The sequence below is a fragment of the Aquila chrysaetos genome, chromosome 2 (assembly GCF_900496995.4).
Source record: "Aquila chrysaetos chrysaetos chromosome 2, bAquChr1.4, whole genome shotgun sequence".
Lineage (NCBI taxonomy): Eukaryota > Metazoa > Chordata > Aves > Accipitriformes > Accipitridae > Aquila > Aquila chrysaetos.
Window position 1 is genome coordinate 61,451,768 of NC_044005.1, and position 13,886 is coordinate 61,465,653.

General features: G+C 39.3%; 1 protein-coding gene across 3 annotated transcripts in view; it reads left to right on the top strand.

Annotated features, from left to right (window-relative positions):
- The window catches only part of PDSS2 (decaprenyl diphosphate synthase subunit 2), a 122,297-nt gene that overhangs the window by 60,162 nt on the left and 48,249 nt on the right, over nucleotides 1–13,886 (top strand). For all 3 annotated transcript variants that reach the window (XM_030007481.2, XM_030007480.2, XM_030007479.2), the window contains exon 3: nucleotides 12,874–13,072. In XM_030007481.2, coding sequence (XP_029863341.1) covers nucleotides 12,874–13,072 — 199 coding nt within the window. The remainder of the gene's footprint in view (nucleotides 1–12,873; nucleotides 13,073–13,886) is intronic.

A 13,886-nucleotide genomic window follows, 5' to 3' on the forward strand; every position in this document is an offset into this window, starting at 1 on the left:
TGCAAATAAAATGATAGCCATGCTTCAAAGTCTTGGAGGGCTGAGAAACAACTAATATAAGGTAAGAGAAAGTATGGTCTTAAAATTAATTGTTAGTAGCCTGTTTATTCCATTTACCTGCAAGTGAGACCTTTTATTTCCCTTCATATCCTTGCAGTTGCTTTTAGTGCAAATATTTAAATATTTTGGTTAAATAAAACACAGAATAGTCAAAACAATTTTTAAACCATCATGTGAAATCTGTTATGGAATAGATGCCTGAGATATAGTTGAAGGATACGTCTTGTTGAGGGCCTATAGAGCAAATCTGGGTAATCCTTGATGGATGGGTGTCCTGGGTGGTGCCTAGCCATTCCATAAGCAGTCTGGCTGACACATGCTGCCATCATAAGGGAAGGAATCTTGGTCATTTCCGTAACAAAATATGTGATTTTTCTTCATCACTGTGTTCCTTTTGATTTCTGCTTTGGTGACAGCACTGTCATCCAATCCACAAATTAATCCTTTAGTTCATACCTAATCTTTTGATTTTTTTCATCAACATACCTTGTTCAGTTTGAGTCTTATTGACTTTCCTTGCATCGTGTATCCTACCATCCCATTTTTTACAAGGCCGTGCTACAGCAGCAGTTGCCAAAGCTTTTGATCACCTCCTATCTTGCTTTTTTTAGACTCCTGTTTACAATACCTGCTACTTGCTCACTTTAGTAAGCCAAAAAGATGACCTTTATGCTAGCTCCATTTTAAACTCTTCTTTTGGCTTGCTCTTCTTCCACCCCATCAGGTTCAAATGTCTTATTTGTACCTTCAGTTTTTAAAAATGTAGTACTGCTGTTTTAAGGAAACGGTGGTGGTTCTGTTCTTTCTAGACCACTGACAGTTGCACAGAGGTGGACTTGCTGGCGCTCAGCTTTCTTGGAATTGGCCACTGGTCTTCCATTTTTGAATTAACATTAGAGAATTTAAAGTTACTCTGAATTGATAAAATGAACTGATAAAATGAACTGTACAAATGGCAGGTAGTAGAATGCAATTGATGCAAAAATATTATTGATAGAAAACTGTTTACTATATTTAGTTATCAGAGTACCTGTTTGGTTATCATAGACTTGTATTGCCTGGAATTAATGGAGTACTTTTTAATTTTGTAAGCTTCCTTTTTTTTTTTTTGAGACCCTATCAAATAAAACATGCTTTTTATTTTTCAAACAATTGCAAAACACAGGTAAGATTTGTTGGCTAGTTTAACTAGGAAATTACCTGGGTGGGATTCCCAAACTGGAGGTGTGCTGTTAACATTGTTCCATGTTCTTTAGCCACTGACTGAGCATTTGCTGAGGATGCAGGAAGTCTGGGTTTGGCTCCCTCAAGTATTTGAAAGGATGCAAATCGCCAGTACTCCTCTGTCTGAATTTTCAGAAAAATCTTCTTCACACAGGGATATAGGACACCTAGGTCAGGAATACCTGAGTGTGTAATGTTTCCTTCCCAGTAACTTTGTGGAGCAGGAACTGGAGTCCAGGTGTCCCACCTTTCTCTCCTGTACTCTCCTGGAGACTGACTGACTTTTTTTTCCACTCTTTTGCCATCTGGCTGAATGAATAATTCAACATTTTGTGTAACGGCAGAATAGCTCAGCAGGAGTGGCCGAGGAAGGAGGTTTAAGGATACCCTGGCCTTGTGAGCCGGGTGGCTGCCTGATGCGAGACCCAGATTTCCAAGAGATGCTCTGCATGCGTCAAAAGAGGAGCTTGGACTGACAAGCTGGTTCTCTGCAGTCGTGTTGTTAGGTGGCGCGTCCAGTGCTCGAGTCGTCCCTCTCTCTCACAGTTTTTTGACTTCCAAATGCTCGCTGTTACTTGGAGTTTGGGGGACACTGGCGTGTCTTTAAGCAATAAATGTATCCTTGCTTGTGCTGACAAATTTTCACATTTGCCCCGTTACATCTTTTCACCCACATAACACAGAGTTTGCTCTTTTAAAATAGGCTATCTTTCTTCATGGCAAATGACAGTGAATTTCATTCTTTTTAGTATCCTGTGTTAGATAATAGGTGAGAGAATAATAGATTCCAGAGACCTTTGATCCACCATTACTGTAAAATAAAAATACAACTTAATTTTTTTTTCCCTCTGACCATAATGATTTTAACCTTGTGTACTAATTTGAATGGGCTTGTGGGGGCAGAGTCTTAAATGAGACACAAATGAAGGAAAAATTGCTAATGCTGCCACTGTATATCTAATGAGCACTGTGTAATAAACCATAACCTCTTCAACATTTCTGTGGAAAATGGTGTGATTATTTTGGATGGCTGGCCCTTTGTGTATGGCTCATTACCATCTGGCATAATGTGTATTGATATAGCCTGTAATTGTCAACTCTTATTTGACATGCTGCCTTTAATAAATATGACTTGCATGGCTAGAACCCCCTCATGTTTATATGGAAAACTATAATTAAAGAAAATATGTATACTTAGGTAAAATACACACCCTTATATACATAAAACAATTTTGTAGATGATCTCTGTTTTTCTTTATCTTCTGTTCTTTGTGGGAATACTTGTATGTATTCCCAGGTTAGTATAGCGCCAAATACATTGTATCACCAATGTGGATACCTAAATGTGTGCAGACAGACATGAATCCCGAACGTAGGTTGTTTCTTCTTGCAGAACTTGCCTAAAATGAATTTTGAAATGTTTATTCTCTATGTGCTGTAAGATAGAATTAATATACCTGTGGTAATAGAACAGGTTCCCAGCCTGCTGGTGGCTTTGGATGCTCCTGTGCTGAGAATGGGAGGTAACTGTAGTGGGCAAAGTGGCTCTGTTTTTGATGTTTCTCCTGAATAAGGTGGCTGAAGTAAATGCATTTGGAAATCCCATTGCTGAAAGCATCTATACCCCCTTAAAAGAAAATGGGCATCTGGCCAATATTAAGTTTTCAGATACAGGGACCAACATGATCTGCTGCCAAATCTAAGTTGTCTTTTGTTTATTTTCTGAAAAGTTTCCTTCCCTTGGCTTTATGGTTCGTGAATACATGAATAATTAAGAGACATCGTTTCGATAGTCAGATTGGTTTGCATTACAAAACAGGCCACAGGATTTCCCCAACTTTAATCAGCTTTAATACTTGTCCTTAAATGGGATTTCATCAGGTGTTACCTTCAATTGTGCCATTGTTGGAGAGTCCCTCATTGCTCTTTGTAATAGATTTTTGGAAAGTGCCTTCACCTTACTCTTCTCTGGATTTGCTTAGGTTGAAGCTACTGGATCTTATTTTATCTTTGCTTTATAATCTGAGTATTTTCTTCTCTTGAATTTGTTTTCTGTAGTGTAGATAGTTAAACTTTCTTTAAATGCTGTGACCAAGTCAATCTACAGATGCAGTATCGGTCTTCTCCTTACATTAAATAGACAAATTGAGAAACTAAATCTGTTTTCCTTACTCTGATTGTTAGTATGACTCTTCTCAACTTTTTCCTGGTTTCCCAAATTCTTCCTGAATGAAGTTTCCCAGTAATGATTTTTACTGGCATCAGAAACCCAGGGTTGACAGAAACACTACTTTTGCTAGTATTCTTCCCTTAATCATCAGTTGGTCTTATTAGCCTTTTTGACCACAGTGGTATCTTAGCTGGTTATCTGGGATGATCTGTTCCTTCACCCCCCTTCCACCCTTTTCCAAACCTTGAGTGTTTTCTTCCCCAAAGAGTCCCTAGTCCTGTATGTATATGGTCTGCTTTTTGTAATTCTAGCTGAGATCTTTTGATCGATCTTTTTTTGCAATGCATATTTTTACTTGAGTAAAGCATATTGAACCAGCTCAGTTGACTCTCTGTTGAGGATGATTTGTTCTCTTTGCTGTTTATCAGCTATGTCATTCCTTTTCTGTTGCCTTCTCTCCTGAGTGCAAGTTCTCTGGACCTACTAACTGTAAAATCTTAACCCCTGCTGCTGTTCATGAGCATTATTATGGGCTAGAAGATATTTATATCTGATTTTGTAAATATATTGCTAAAAAATATAACAGGTTTTCTAAAATCCCTTGCCCTTATGTTGTTACGTTTCTGCCCAACCTTACCTAATGCACCAACGCAGTTCTTAAAATTCATCTTGGCTTTGAGGGTTTTTTAGTATATCCTTTTTAAATTGCCTTTGCCCAGCTCCCTGTCCATTTCTGCATTTTCTTGTTCATTCCTTTATCAGTTTTCTTCCTTGCCTAGTTTCTCTGATTTGCATTTGTTGCTATCAGTTTTCCAGTTTGAGCTAGAGAGGGAAGGAATTATAGCTGGTTTGGCTTTGTCTAAGCCACAATTTTTGGGCTTTTTGTTTTGTTTTTAATCAGCTTAGTCTTTTTAACTGGGGAATTGTGGCTTTTTGGTCATACAGCAAAATATTCTTGAATAGTTTCCAAAAAGTATTCACATTTTTCTGTTTATCTAACTGATTCAGCTTGTTTTATCCTTGAAAATATCACTTATGTATAATATTACATGCTTCCGAATATCGTATGTCATATTTGTAAAGAATGTTTGTATACTGGTTTTGAGTATATTGTTTTCATATAACAAGTGTATTGATCACATTCACTTGTACCTAAACTCTTAGTTCTGATATGAACTTTTTGTAGCAAATTAAATTTTTAATAGAGAATTCAAGTTGAATGCGACATTTCTTGACCTAGGAAATTTCCTTTTAGAAATTCAAGCTAGTGACGATATGTTATATTGCCAATATACATTATTCAGAGTATTCAGTATTCTCATGTAATATCTGCATCATTATTTACTAAATGAGAAGTAGGTCTTTAGAGAAGTAAACATCTTAGCTCTTGTTATGACTTGATGTAGTGTTTGGTATGGTCTACATAGCTGTTAATATGATCTATAGTGGGCACCAACTAGAATTTCAGCTTGCCTTTTATTTATTAGGAGTTTAAGTCTTCATAATTGCCTTATAAAAAGACAATATTGCATTTGACAGCTTTACTTCATTTTGGAAATGTGAATCCTCCCATAGGGATAGTCAGTGATTTTAAGATGGGAATTATAGTATGTGATTTTAATAATGTCAAATTTTAATGAATTTGACAATATACTCATAAATGAGTAGCTCTAATTTTTATTACAGATTTTTTTACCATCAGTGTTCAAGTAATCCAAGAAATCTTTTTCCAGATATCTTAGTAATTTTTTCTTTACATCTTCAGATGTTTGTTTTTTTCTTTGGTTGATTAGTTAGGCTAAGGTAGCCAGCCCTTCTTTAAGGAAAAAAAAAACCAACAAAAACAACAACAAACAAACAAACAAACACACCATATAAAACCTAAACTCTAAAGCCACTTTTTTTTAACAATACTTACGTAGTACCAGCTCATGTCTAGAGTCTACTTTTCTTCTCTAGCAGTGTAGAAAGGGTCTCTGAGAAAAGGAAGAGTAATTGATGTCTCCCTTTTTAACACTTTCTAGTGCTTATGAAATCTGTAATAACTGAAATAAGATGCAAAGCTATTTAAGTTTCTCATGTCATTGTCTATGGCACTTAAAAAACATACCTAGGCTTGCCACCACGTCTCATATCTGAGCAATGCAAATGTTCTTTTAACACCTGTCCCTTGCAGAATGTCCTTTGCATCCTGCTCGCTATTGAAGTCCTAATGTGACAAGATTTGTCTTTACAGCGAGTGTATCTGGCTTTTTTCTTACCTTGTCAGCCCAGCCCGCCTGCTCCTCATCTGTTCATACAGCTGGATTGTCACTGGTTTTCTGGGTCTTACAACAGTTAGATACTTCTTACTGTGCAGGCTTCCTCTTGATGTTCTCTTCTTTATTGGGCCCAGCCTGCATGTCTGCCTCCAAGTCCTGGAAAACATCAGTTTGACTTATTGATTCTGGTGGTATTTTTCTGCTGGCTTCTCTGATTAACACTTTCTCTTTTTAAACTGAACTTGACATAGTGATTCTTACCAGATCTTTGTCTAGATTGTCTCACCTGCTTTTGCTGCTTTTGCTTCCAGGCTGGGAATATTTTTCTTTTAGCCTGTGCAATTTGAAAGGGGAATTGCCGTGATGATGCCATCCAGCACAAGAAAAATGTGCTGTGCTGTAGGTTGTGGTCACTATTACTTTGCTGGCCACTCATGCCAAATATAGGAGTAAGCCAGACAGAGCCTACTCTGAAGTTCACTGGTTAGGGCTTAATTTTGCTGGGAGATGATGATGCAAATGTGGATTGCTTGCAGTCCGGTGCAGGCAGCTGGCTCCAAGGCTTGAGGGCTCCTAGGTACACTGTAGTGACACGGTGGTGGCCGTCTTTGCACATCAGTGGCACTAGTTGGAAACTAATGCAAGTTGGTTAACTTTCATGTTGCTGTCTGGAGTACAAAGCGGGAATTGGTTGTTCTGTGGTAGACCTAAATTAATTATCAGGGAAGTCAAGACTGCCAAAACCCTTCTTCATAATTCCTGCATTAAGAAAAGGAACAGGAGCCTGACTTTAAGTGCCCCTCTCCGCCCCTGCCGACCACCCACAATGCTAAGGGAAACTGGCTTGCTGAATTCAAGTGAACATCTGCCCACAGAAATTCAGAAAACATTGTCAAATCCCATAATGGGCTGAGGGAAGAGCTTACTGACACAAATCAAGGGGAAAAGAAATTAAGCAATATTCGGGGGGGGGAGATACAGTATGAAAGCGTAAGATCTTTTCAGGATTAAAGAAGGAAGAATACACGAAGGAGGATAGGTAGAAGTTTTACTTCAAAAAATTTGTGATGCTAGGAAGGGAAGGAGATGAAAGAGGTAAGATATGTAGCCAGTTTAAAAACAAATTGATTGAGAGGAATGCAATTAAACAGCATACTTGGTAAACTTCGTCAAAGTGATGTGTTTCAACTTCATTTATCCCTCAGGTGGAAGATGCCACTACAGTAGCTTAGCGACCAAGATAGGAGGAACCACAGAAGTCTTAGTCTCTGACCTTGTTAAAGGATAACAGTGGGTAGATATTTTCTGCTGGATAACAGACACATGAGTCATGGTCATGCAATGAATATTTGGTGCTGTGCTTAAGTCTGCTGCTTTATCCTGAACATTTTTCCTGTTAGTGAAACCGCAGCACCTGCCATACATGTTGACTGGTTTAAACACCTCCCCCCGCCCTTTAATTTCTTGTAAAAGAGGCTATACACAGAAGATGAGAATGAGGCTTCCCATCACCATGATGCTGTTTATTACTCACTATACGTTGTTCCTTTAATAGTGGTTTTATTAACCACGGCATTGACTTTGACAGGTGAATGGAAAAAAGAACTGTAAAAGTCGCTGCCCTTTCCTGCTGTGTAACTAAGTGGGTTGTCTTGGTGCAGCACAATGACTAGAGCATACAGGATCAAACTGAATTTAGTGTATGCACCTTCTTGTCTTTACAAATTTTTTCTTTCTGTTCATTGGTCACAGAAAAAAAGTGAAATCAGATACCAAGTTCTGCCCAAATACATTGTTAGCGCTTAAGATTATGACTTTAATTCTTTAATTAATGGTTTTTTATATGTAATTTTCCACTAAAGAACTATGTCATTTTTCAGATTCATAGTTATATATAGATTGTCATAGTTGTCACTAAAATGGAATGGATGCTGGTATTTTTTTATGTATTTATTTTTTTAAAAATCTACATGTAAGGCTTTTCATCCAAATTAATCCCTTGTTTATTGAAGGGAAACTATTGGATTGACAATCACAGAGAAAATGTTCAAATCTTGGGTGTATACTGTTAGTTGCTTTAATTCAAAGGTTCAATGATAAGAGTTCTTACAGAATTTTTGATCTATCAATTCCATTGTCTTTGTTCATTGCAGTTGCTTCCACTGCTGAAAATTTTAGAATATGGATTTTTGGTGGCTAATTTAAATCTTTGGTCTATTTTGGTGAAATATTATGCCTACTATTAACATTTTAAATTATTAAATGGTTCTTTGAATAACCTATCATCCTTTGAGAGGGCCAGTGTAGTTCTAATGGCTAGCTGATAATGAAAGGTAAACTGACTCAAGCTTTCTTGCTGTTACTGAGAGCTCGAGTTTCCATCGCAAATACTGCAGAGGAGTATTTAAGCTGAAGTACTCTTTTGTTCGCGGCAATACAGTTGTGCTATTTAATGTTTCTATTTTATCATGTGTTTTGTAAAATGCTATTATTTCTTTTTAGAGTAGGACTTGAAATTAGGGACTGAAGTCACTTTCAGGAACTCTTAAAGAGATTGTACTGGCTAATGTTTCATAGCTGCAAGTCCTTAAAGATAACACAAACAACAAAGAGGGTATTCAGGATGCCAGGAAGGAACACTGCAAAATTAATTTTAAAAAGTTGCATAGGAAATTTACTATCAAAACCTATTTTGTTTCCACAGGATTTTGTTTCAATATTTTGCAAATCCCTCTTACCATCTCATACAGTTTTGTGTAGGCTTTAAAATTTGTGTTGAATTCTGCATGAGATGTTCATCTCCATAATAAGACCATTAATAACAGTGAAACTGTGATGAGGCAGACTCCAAGGCATACAAATAGGAAATGTTAATCCAAAATGAAATTGTGAAATGCATTTCTTGAGATAGAAGCATATTTGCAAAGTTTTTCTGTTAGTTTTTTATTTTTCTCTATAGATGTGGTGCCCATACGAGTGTGGGGTTTCTACAAAACCTGCATTCCTTACTTTGGTGTCCCAGCAGCAGGATGTTGCAGCTCCTGCGGTAGTTTATAAGGGCATATATACCCTTATAAATATTTCTTGAAGTCTGCTCAGTAATTTATCAAAGTTCACCAAAACGTACTTGAATGTCAATGATCTGTGTGCCTTCATCGGAGGAGGGGAGCAAAGAGGAAGAATAGAAATTGCACTTCTTTTACTTGTTGCAGGATCTAATTGTCTATTTAACTTATTTTTTTGCATTTTTCTAGTATTTTCCTGCAACCTGGTGTTTCACAGTCCTAGAGTCAATATAGCTCCAATGGACCTTGCTGAAGAGTTTTTTAATTGCTTGTGAAGTCAAGTGTTTCCTTTGTACTTTCCAGGATGACATTTACAGCTTGAGGAGCTCATAATCTAAGGGATACTTTATAGCAAGCATTTTACAGAGATTTAGGTTAGGTATACTGGTACTAAAAGTGCAGGAACAAGGAGTCAAGAGCAGAAAGGCAAGAGGCAGCTTACATGCTGCTCCCTTTCACACGCCACAGGCCAGAAGAGTCTGTGAATTAAGATTTTCATGAAGTAAAGAGTAGAGCAAAAGAAGAGAGCCAAGAACAAGTCTGAGGATCTTACCAAAGACTGGAAGAGGGGGGGAAAAAGTATTCACTGAAGTGGTAGATAGTGGTTGGCTTGAAAGGGTAATGAGCCAGTATGTCCTGTTTACAGAAACACAGGTTGTGGAGTCTCCATCCTTGGAGATATTAAAAAGCCACCAGGACATGGTCCTGGGCAACTGTCTCTAGGTGGCCTGGCTTGAGCAGCGGGGATGGACCAGATGATGTCCAGAGGTCCCTGCCAACCTCAACCATTCTGTGATTCTCTTAGTTGAGGAAGGGAGCAGGGGACTGTGTTTCACAATAAACTCTGCTTAAATAATGCACCTAACAGTGAAACTTGTGCCTGTTTGACTGTGACCCACCAAAACTTCTTAGTAAGGTCCCCCAGGTACTGTCCAAGCCTCTGTACCATCCTCTTTGGAGCAACCTTTCCTGCATGTGGTTGATTTTTGGAAGGGGAGAAACAAAAGGTGATTAGGGCGTGTGCGGAGCTCAAAACAGTATCATCTCTCAAAACATGATGCCTGTAAGTGGGGTCTCTGGGGCATTTGGTGATGGTTTGCAGGGAGTTCTTGCTTCGGAGGTGAAGGCCATGGAAGTAGGTGAAAGAGCTTTCCCAATTCTTAGCCTGCTTCCATTTAGGAACTTTGGGTGTTTTACTGTTTTCTCAGTACTACCTTGCTATGGTAGGTAATTCTTGCGGCAGCCACTTCTTTGTTGTGTGAACATGGGCTCTGGAGCAGGAGCAGGGTGGAAGCAGTAGGAGTTCGTAATCCCATTGCCCTGTTGTTTCTGCTTTTGTACTCTGTCGTATGTTGTTGTTCTAAAGTCTAGCATTGCATAAACGTTAATTTTTTGTATTTTGGGATTAGTTGCCTTCAAGTACAAGATTATTTAATCACTCGGTTGTACTTCAGATCGAGAAAGCTGCATATAGTATTGCTTTAGACGTTCAATAGCAGCTTCATTACAGTGGGTTTTGGGGGGTTTTTTTTTGTTGTTGTTGGATGCTGGCCTTTACAAAGTCATGTCAAGAACCTTCCTGTATACTTAGCAGCACTGTGGACTTCTTATTGCGCCTTGGTATTATGGAGGTTACCACAAAAAAAGTTAAGAAATCTATTGCCTGGGATTTCTGCAGTAGCTCTGGTTCTTATATTTTTAGTTTGCTAGAGAGAGAGGGTGGAAGAGCAGTGTATAAGATCAGAATTAGATGCAGATTATCTGCCTAATATGGTTCTCGTTAGTACTAATAATATGAATACCGTTTGGAGAACAAACGGATTATAGAAAAAGAAATGAAAACGTCCAGATCCTGAGCATTTGGAAAGCATGACACTGATGTATTTGTGTAACCTTTTCATGAAGAGCGATGCTGAAGTCAAAGAGGGGATTTTGATTTCCTTCATTAAAAGCTTATTAAATGAAGAAATAGGACAGTCGTTGTTTTGCTTCAATAGTTGGGGGTCACAGAGGCGGGCCTGAACTCCTCAGGATATTAATGCCTGCTTTCAGCTGGGGGAAATGAGCCGTCGCTTGAGTTAGCTGCAGCTTTATGTGCTCGTCACTAGGGATCCCCATATGTCCTGGGATCTGCGGCAGTCGGAGATGGCAGAGCTCGGCAGCAGGGAGCAGAGGGCTCTCATTGCTATTCCGAACAGGTAGCTCTGCTCAATCTGCCCAGAGCAAGTCTGTTTAATGTTGATCAGCTGTCCATCTGATAAACCGAATTGATATGGACATTTCCTCCAAGGGCTGCCCTGACAATGACAGCAGGAGCACGGGGATGTCTTGTTAGTCTTTTTCTCCAAGCTTGAAATTTTATTAACCCTTTGTTAGAGCCGAGCCAAGCGTGGTTACAATACTACGGCTGTAGGTTGTGTGCGTTTCTCCCTTGCCTCTTTGAAAAACAGCATCGACCTTCGATTTTGTTGTCTACATGCAGAATGGCTAGCTGTTTTGTTTTCAGATTGTTTTTCTCTGCATGGGGCAAAAATTGTGAATTATAAAGGCAGCTTTTAAAACAGCTTAGGCTTTTTGTGTGACAAAATACGTTGGGAACTTCTGTTTATCCTCTGCCCCCAGCTTGTCTACCTTTTGCATGCCTGCCCAGGCTGTGTGGCTCTACTAGCTCTTCTCTCTTGCTAATTGGCACAGATCACTGGCCTGAAACAATTGCTGCTGGGGCTCTTCACAGGTCAGATATATTTGGGGCAGAAGGTTACTTTAGATTAATATTGTTCCGGGCAGTTGCAACACATCTGCACTGTCCAGAGGAAACAGTATTAATTTACTCAGTGCTATGCTGGTACTGAGACAGAATCTAACCTGAGCAGATATCAGCAGGTATACGTGTACGCGAAGGTATGGAGCAGTTTGGTTACTCAGTGGATCAGTGCCTGGCTGCTTTTGAATAAGCACAGGGAGCATAACATGCCTTCGTGCTCAGTTGCAATTTAATTTGAACTTTAAGGCCTTTTAGTCATCTGTCTAGTTGAGGGCACGCGTTGCCCTCGTGACATAAAGGGAACTGCTTGAGTCTGAAAAGATGTGAATTTGCTGAAGATTGGGGGGGGGGGGGCTGTGTGTATCTAGGTTTGCAGCATTAAGAGGATGCTCCAGTCCATTGCTCTGTTCCCCCCTCCCCTTGTCCCTGCTCAGTTATGTCTCTTCATTGCCCTTTTGTGGTTCTGAGCTAAGGTGACATCTCTGGGCTCCTTGGAGTGACAGTCACTAACTATTGGGAGCTACAGGGTTGAATTCTGGGAGGAGGGGAGGAGAGGGCTGTGCTAATGACTCTTTTCATGCCTCTTCCAAAAAATGAAAAATAGAGGGCAAGCCTCTCACAGGGATTTGAAACCCCTAAATTCAGAATGTAGCACGCTGTGTGTTGGAATAAGAAGTGATTTGTTAACCTATCCAAATAAAATTGGGTCTGCCCCTTTGCTGGACAATTGCCTTTGCTTCTTAAGACTAAAACAACCAGTGAAATATCATTAGTACACGGTTTTAAAATGTTCAGCTGTTTCTCCTTTCCCCCCCTGCGCCCTCCCCCTTTGGTATTATTGAACTGCAAGGTATCCTGTTATTAATTTAACTCTAATTTGAGCAGTCATTGACTGCAGCATTCTTATGGTGTTCAGATCGGCTTGCTCATGACTCCCCTGCTGATATGCCCTTTGTTCCTTCCCATCAGTACTTTCTGCTTGGCATTTTCCTCATGTCAGTGTCCCTCAAGCTTCTACAAGACAAAACAAAAAAAGAAAGCACCGTGAGGACTGTATTGATTACTTAGCTTTATTTTGTGAAAGAATTCAAACAAAGGGCAGCCTTCCTCCAAATGGAACCTGTGGTACCTGTGGCTTACCTGGAAACAGTTAATGATAGTTCTCTCTGCTTAACACTTCCCAGTTGTGGCTTCTAGAAGTATGTAGAAGAGCTACATGATAATTCATAAAATACCTGTTTAGCACATGTGGTTGGCTCCCCTCCCCCCGCAAGAATCTGTATTTTATTCATAGCATCAAAAATAATTGTACTTTTTGTTTGCATTCAGTCAAAGAAGTCTGGCCGAGATTACGGAACTGATCCACACTGCCTTTCTGGTGCATCGTGGCATAGTGAATATTGGTGAGCTCAAGTCCTGTGATGGCCCACTGAAGGATATGCAGTTTGGAAATAAAATGGCTGTTTTGAGTGGAGATTTTCTTCTAGCAAATGCTTGCACAAGCCTTGCACAGCTGCAGAATACCAAGGTAAAAAGAAAAAAATTCTTATACTGCCAGAGCAAGTAACTATTAGTGAATCTTCCGAAAGAGAGACTTTTTAAAAAATAAGCAGTTACGATATGTATGTATATATGGAGCATCCTTTAAAAATCAGCATACTTACATTATGGCTGTAGATAGATTGACAGGCTGCTGCTGGTGTGAACATGTTTACCACTGTCCTGTAGAATTACTGTGGTGAGGCCTTTAATACACATTCTGAAGCAAGTGTAGTAATGGATGAGTGGTTAATTTGGTGAATTTAACGTATGTGCAGTAGCATCCTCAGGACATGTCAGACTACACCACCTCTGGCAGACTGCCAGCTGAAGACATGTTTGGTTTGTTGTTTTGTTTTACGCTGTGCTTTGTGAAAGGTTTGTTTGTCCTAGGGAATTCTTGAGGGGAAAAAGCTTCATTTCTTTGTCTACACAGCGCTCAGGTGACTTTTTGCTCTTAATAAAATTACTTTGTTAGGCACTTGGATGCCCCTGAGTATTGGATTGCGCTATTATTGTGGATGTACTGGCTTCTAAAGGGCAGCTGCAATCCAGCTGCTCAGCCAAACTGTTTGAAACTTTACAGCAAAATGTTTTTCATGACAAATGAATTGTATATATGTACGATCTTAGAAAAGGAGACTGATGGTAACCTTAAGAGATCATCTCTCTAGTCAGTTCTTCTTTTCCCCAGACAGGATGAGCTACACCAAATCATTCTTGATGTGTTTGTCTAGCTTGTTCTTAAAACCTCCTGTGGTGGAGAGAGATTCCTGGGCATCCCTGTGCCAGCCTAGTGTAAC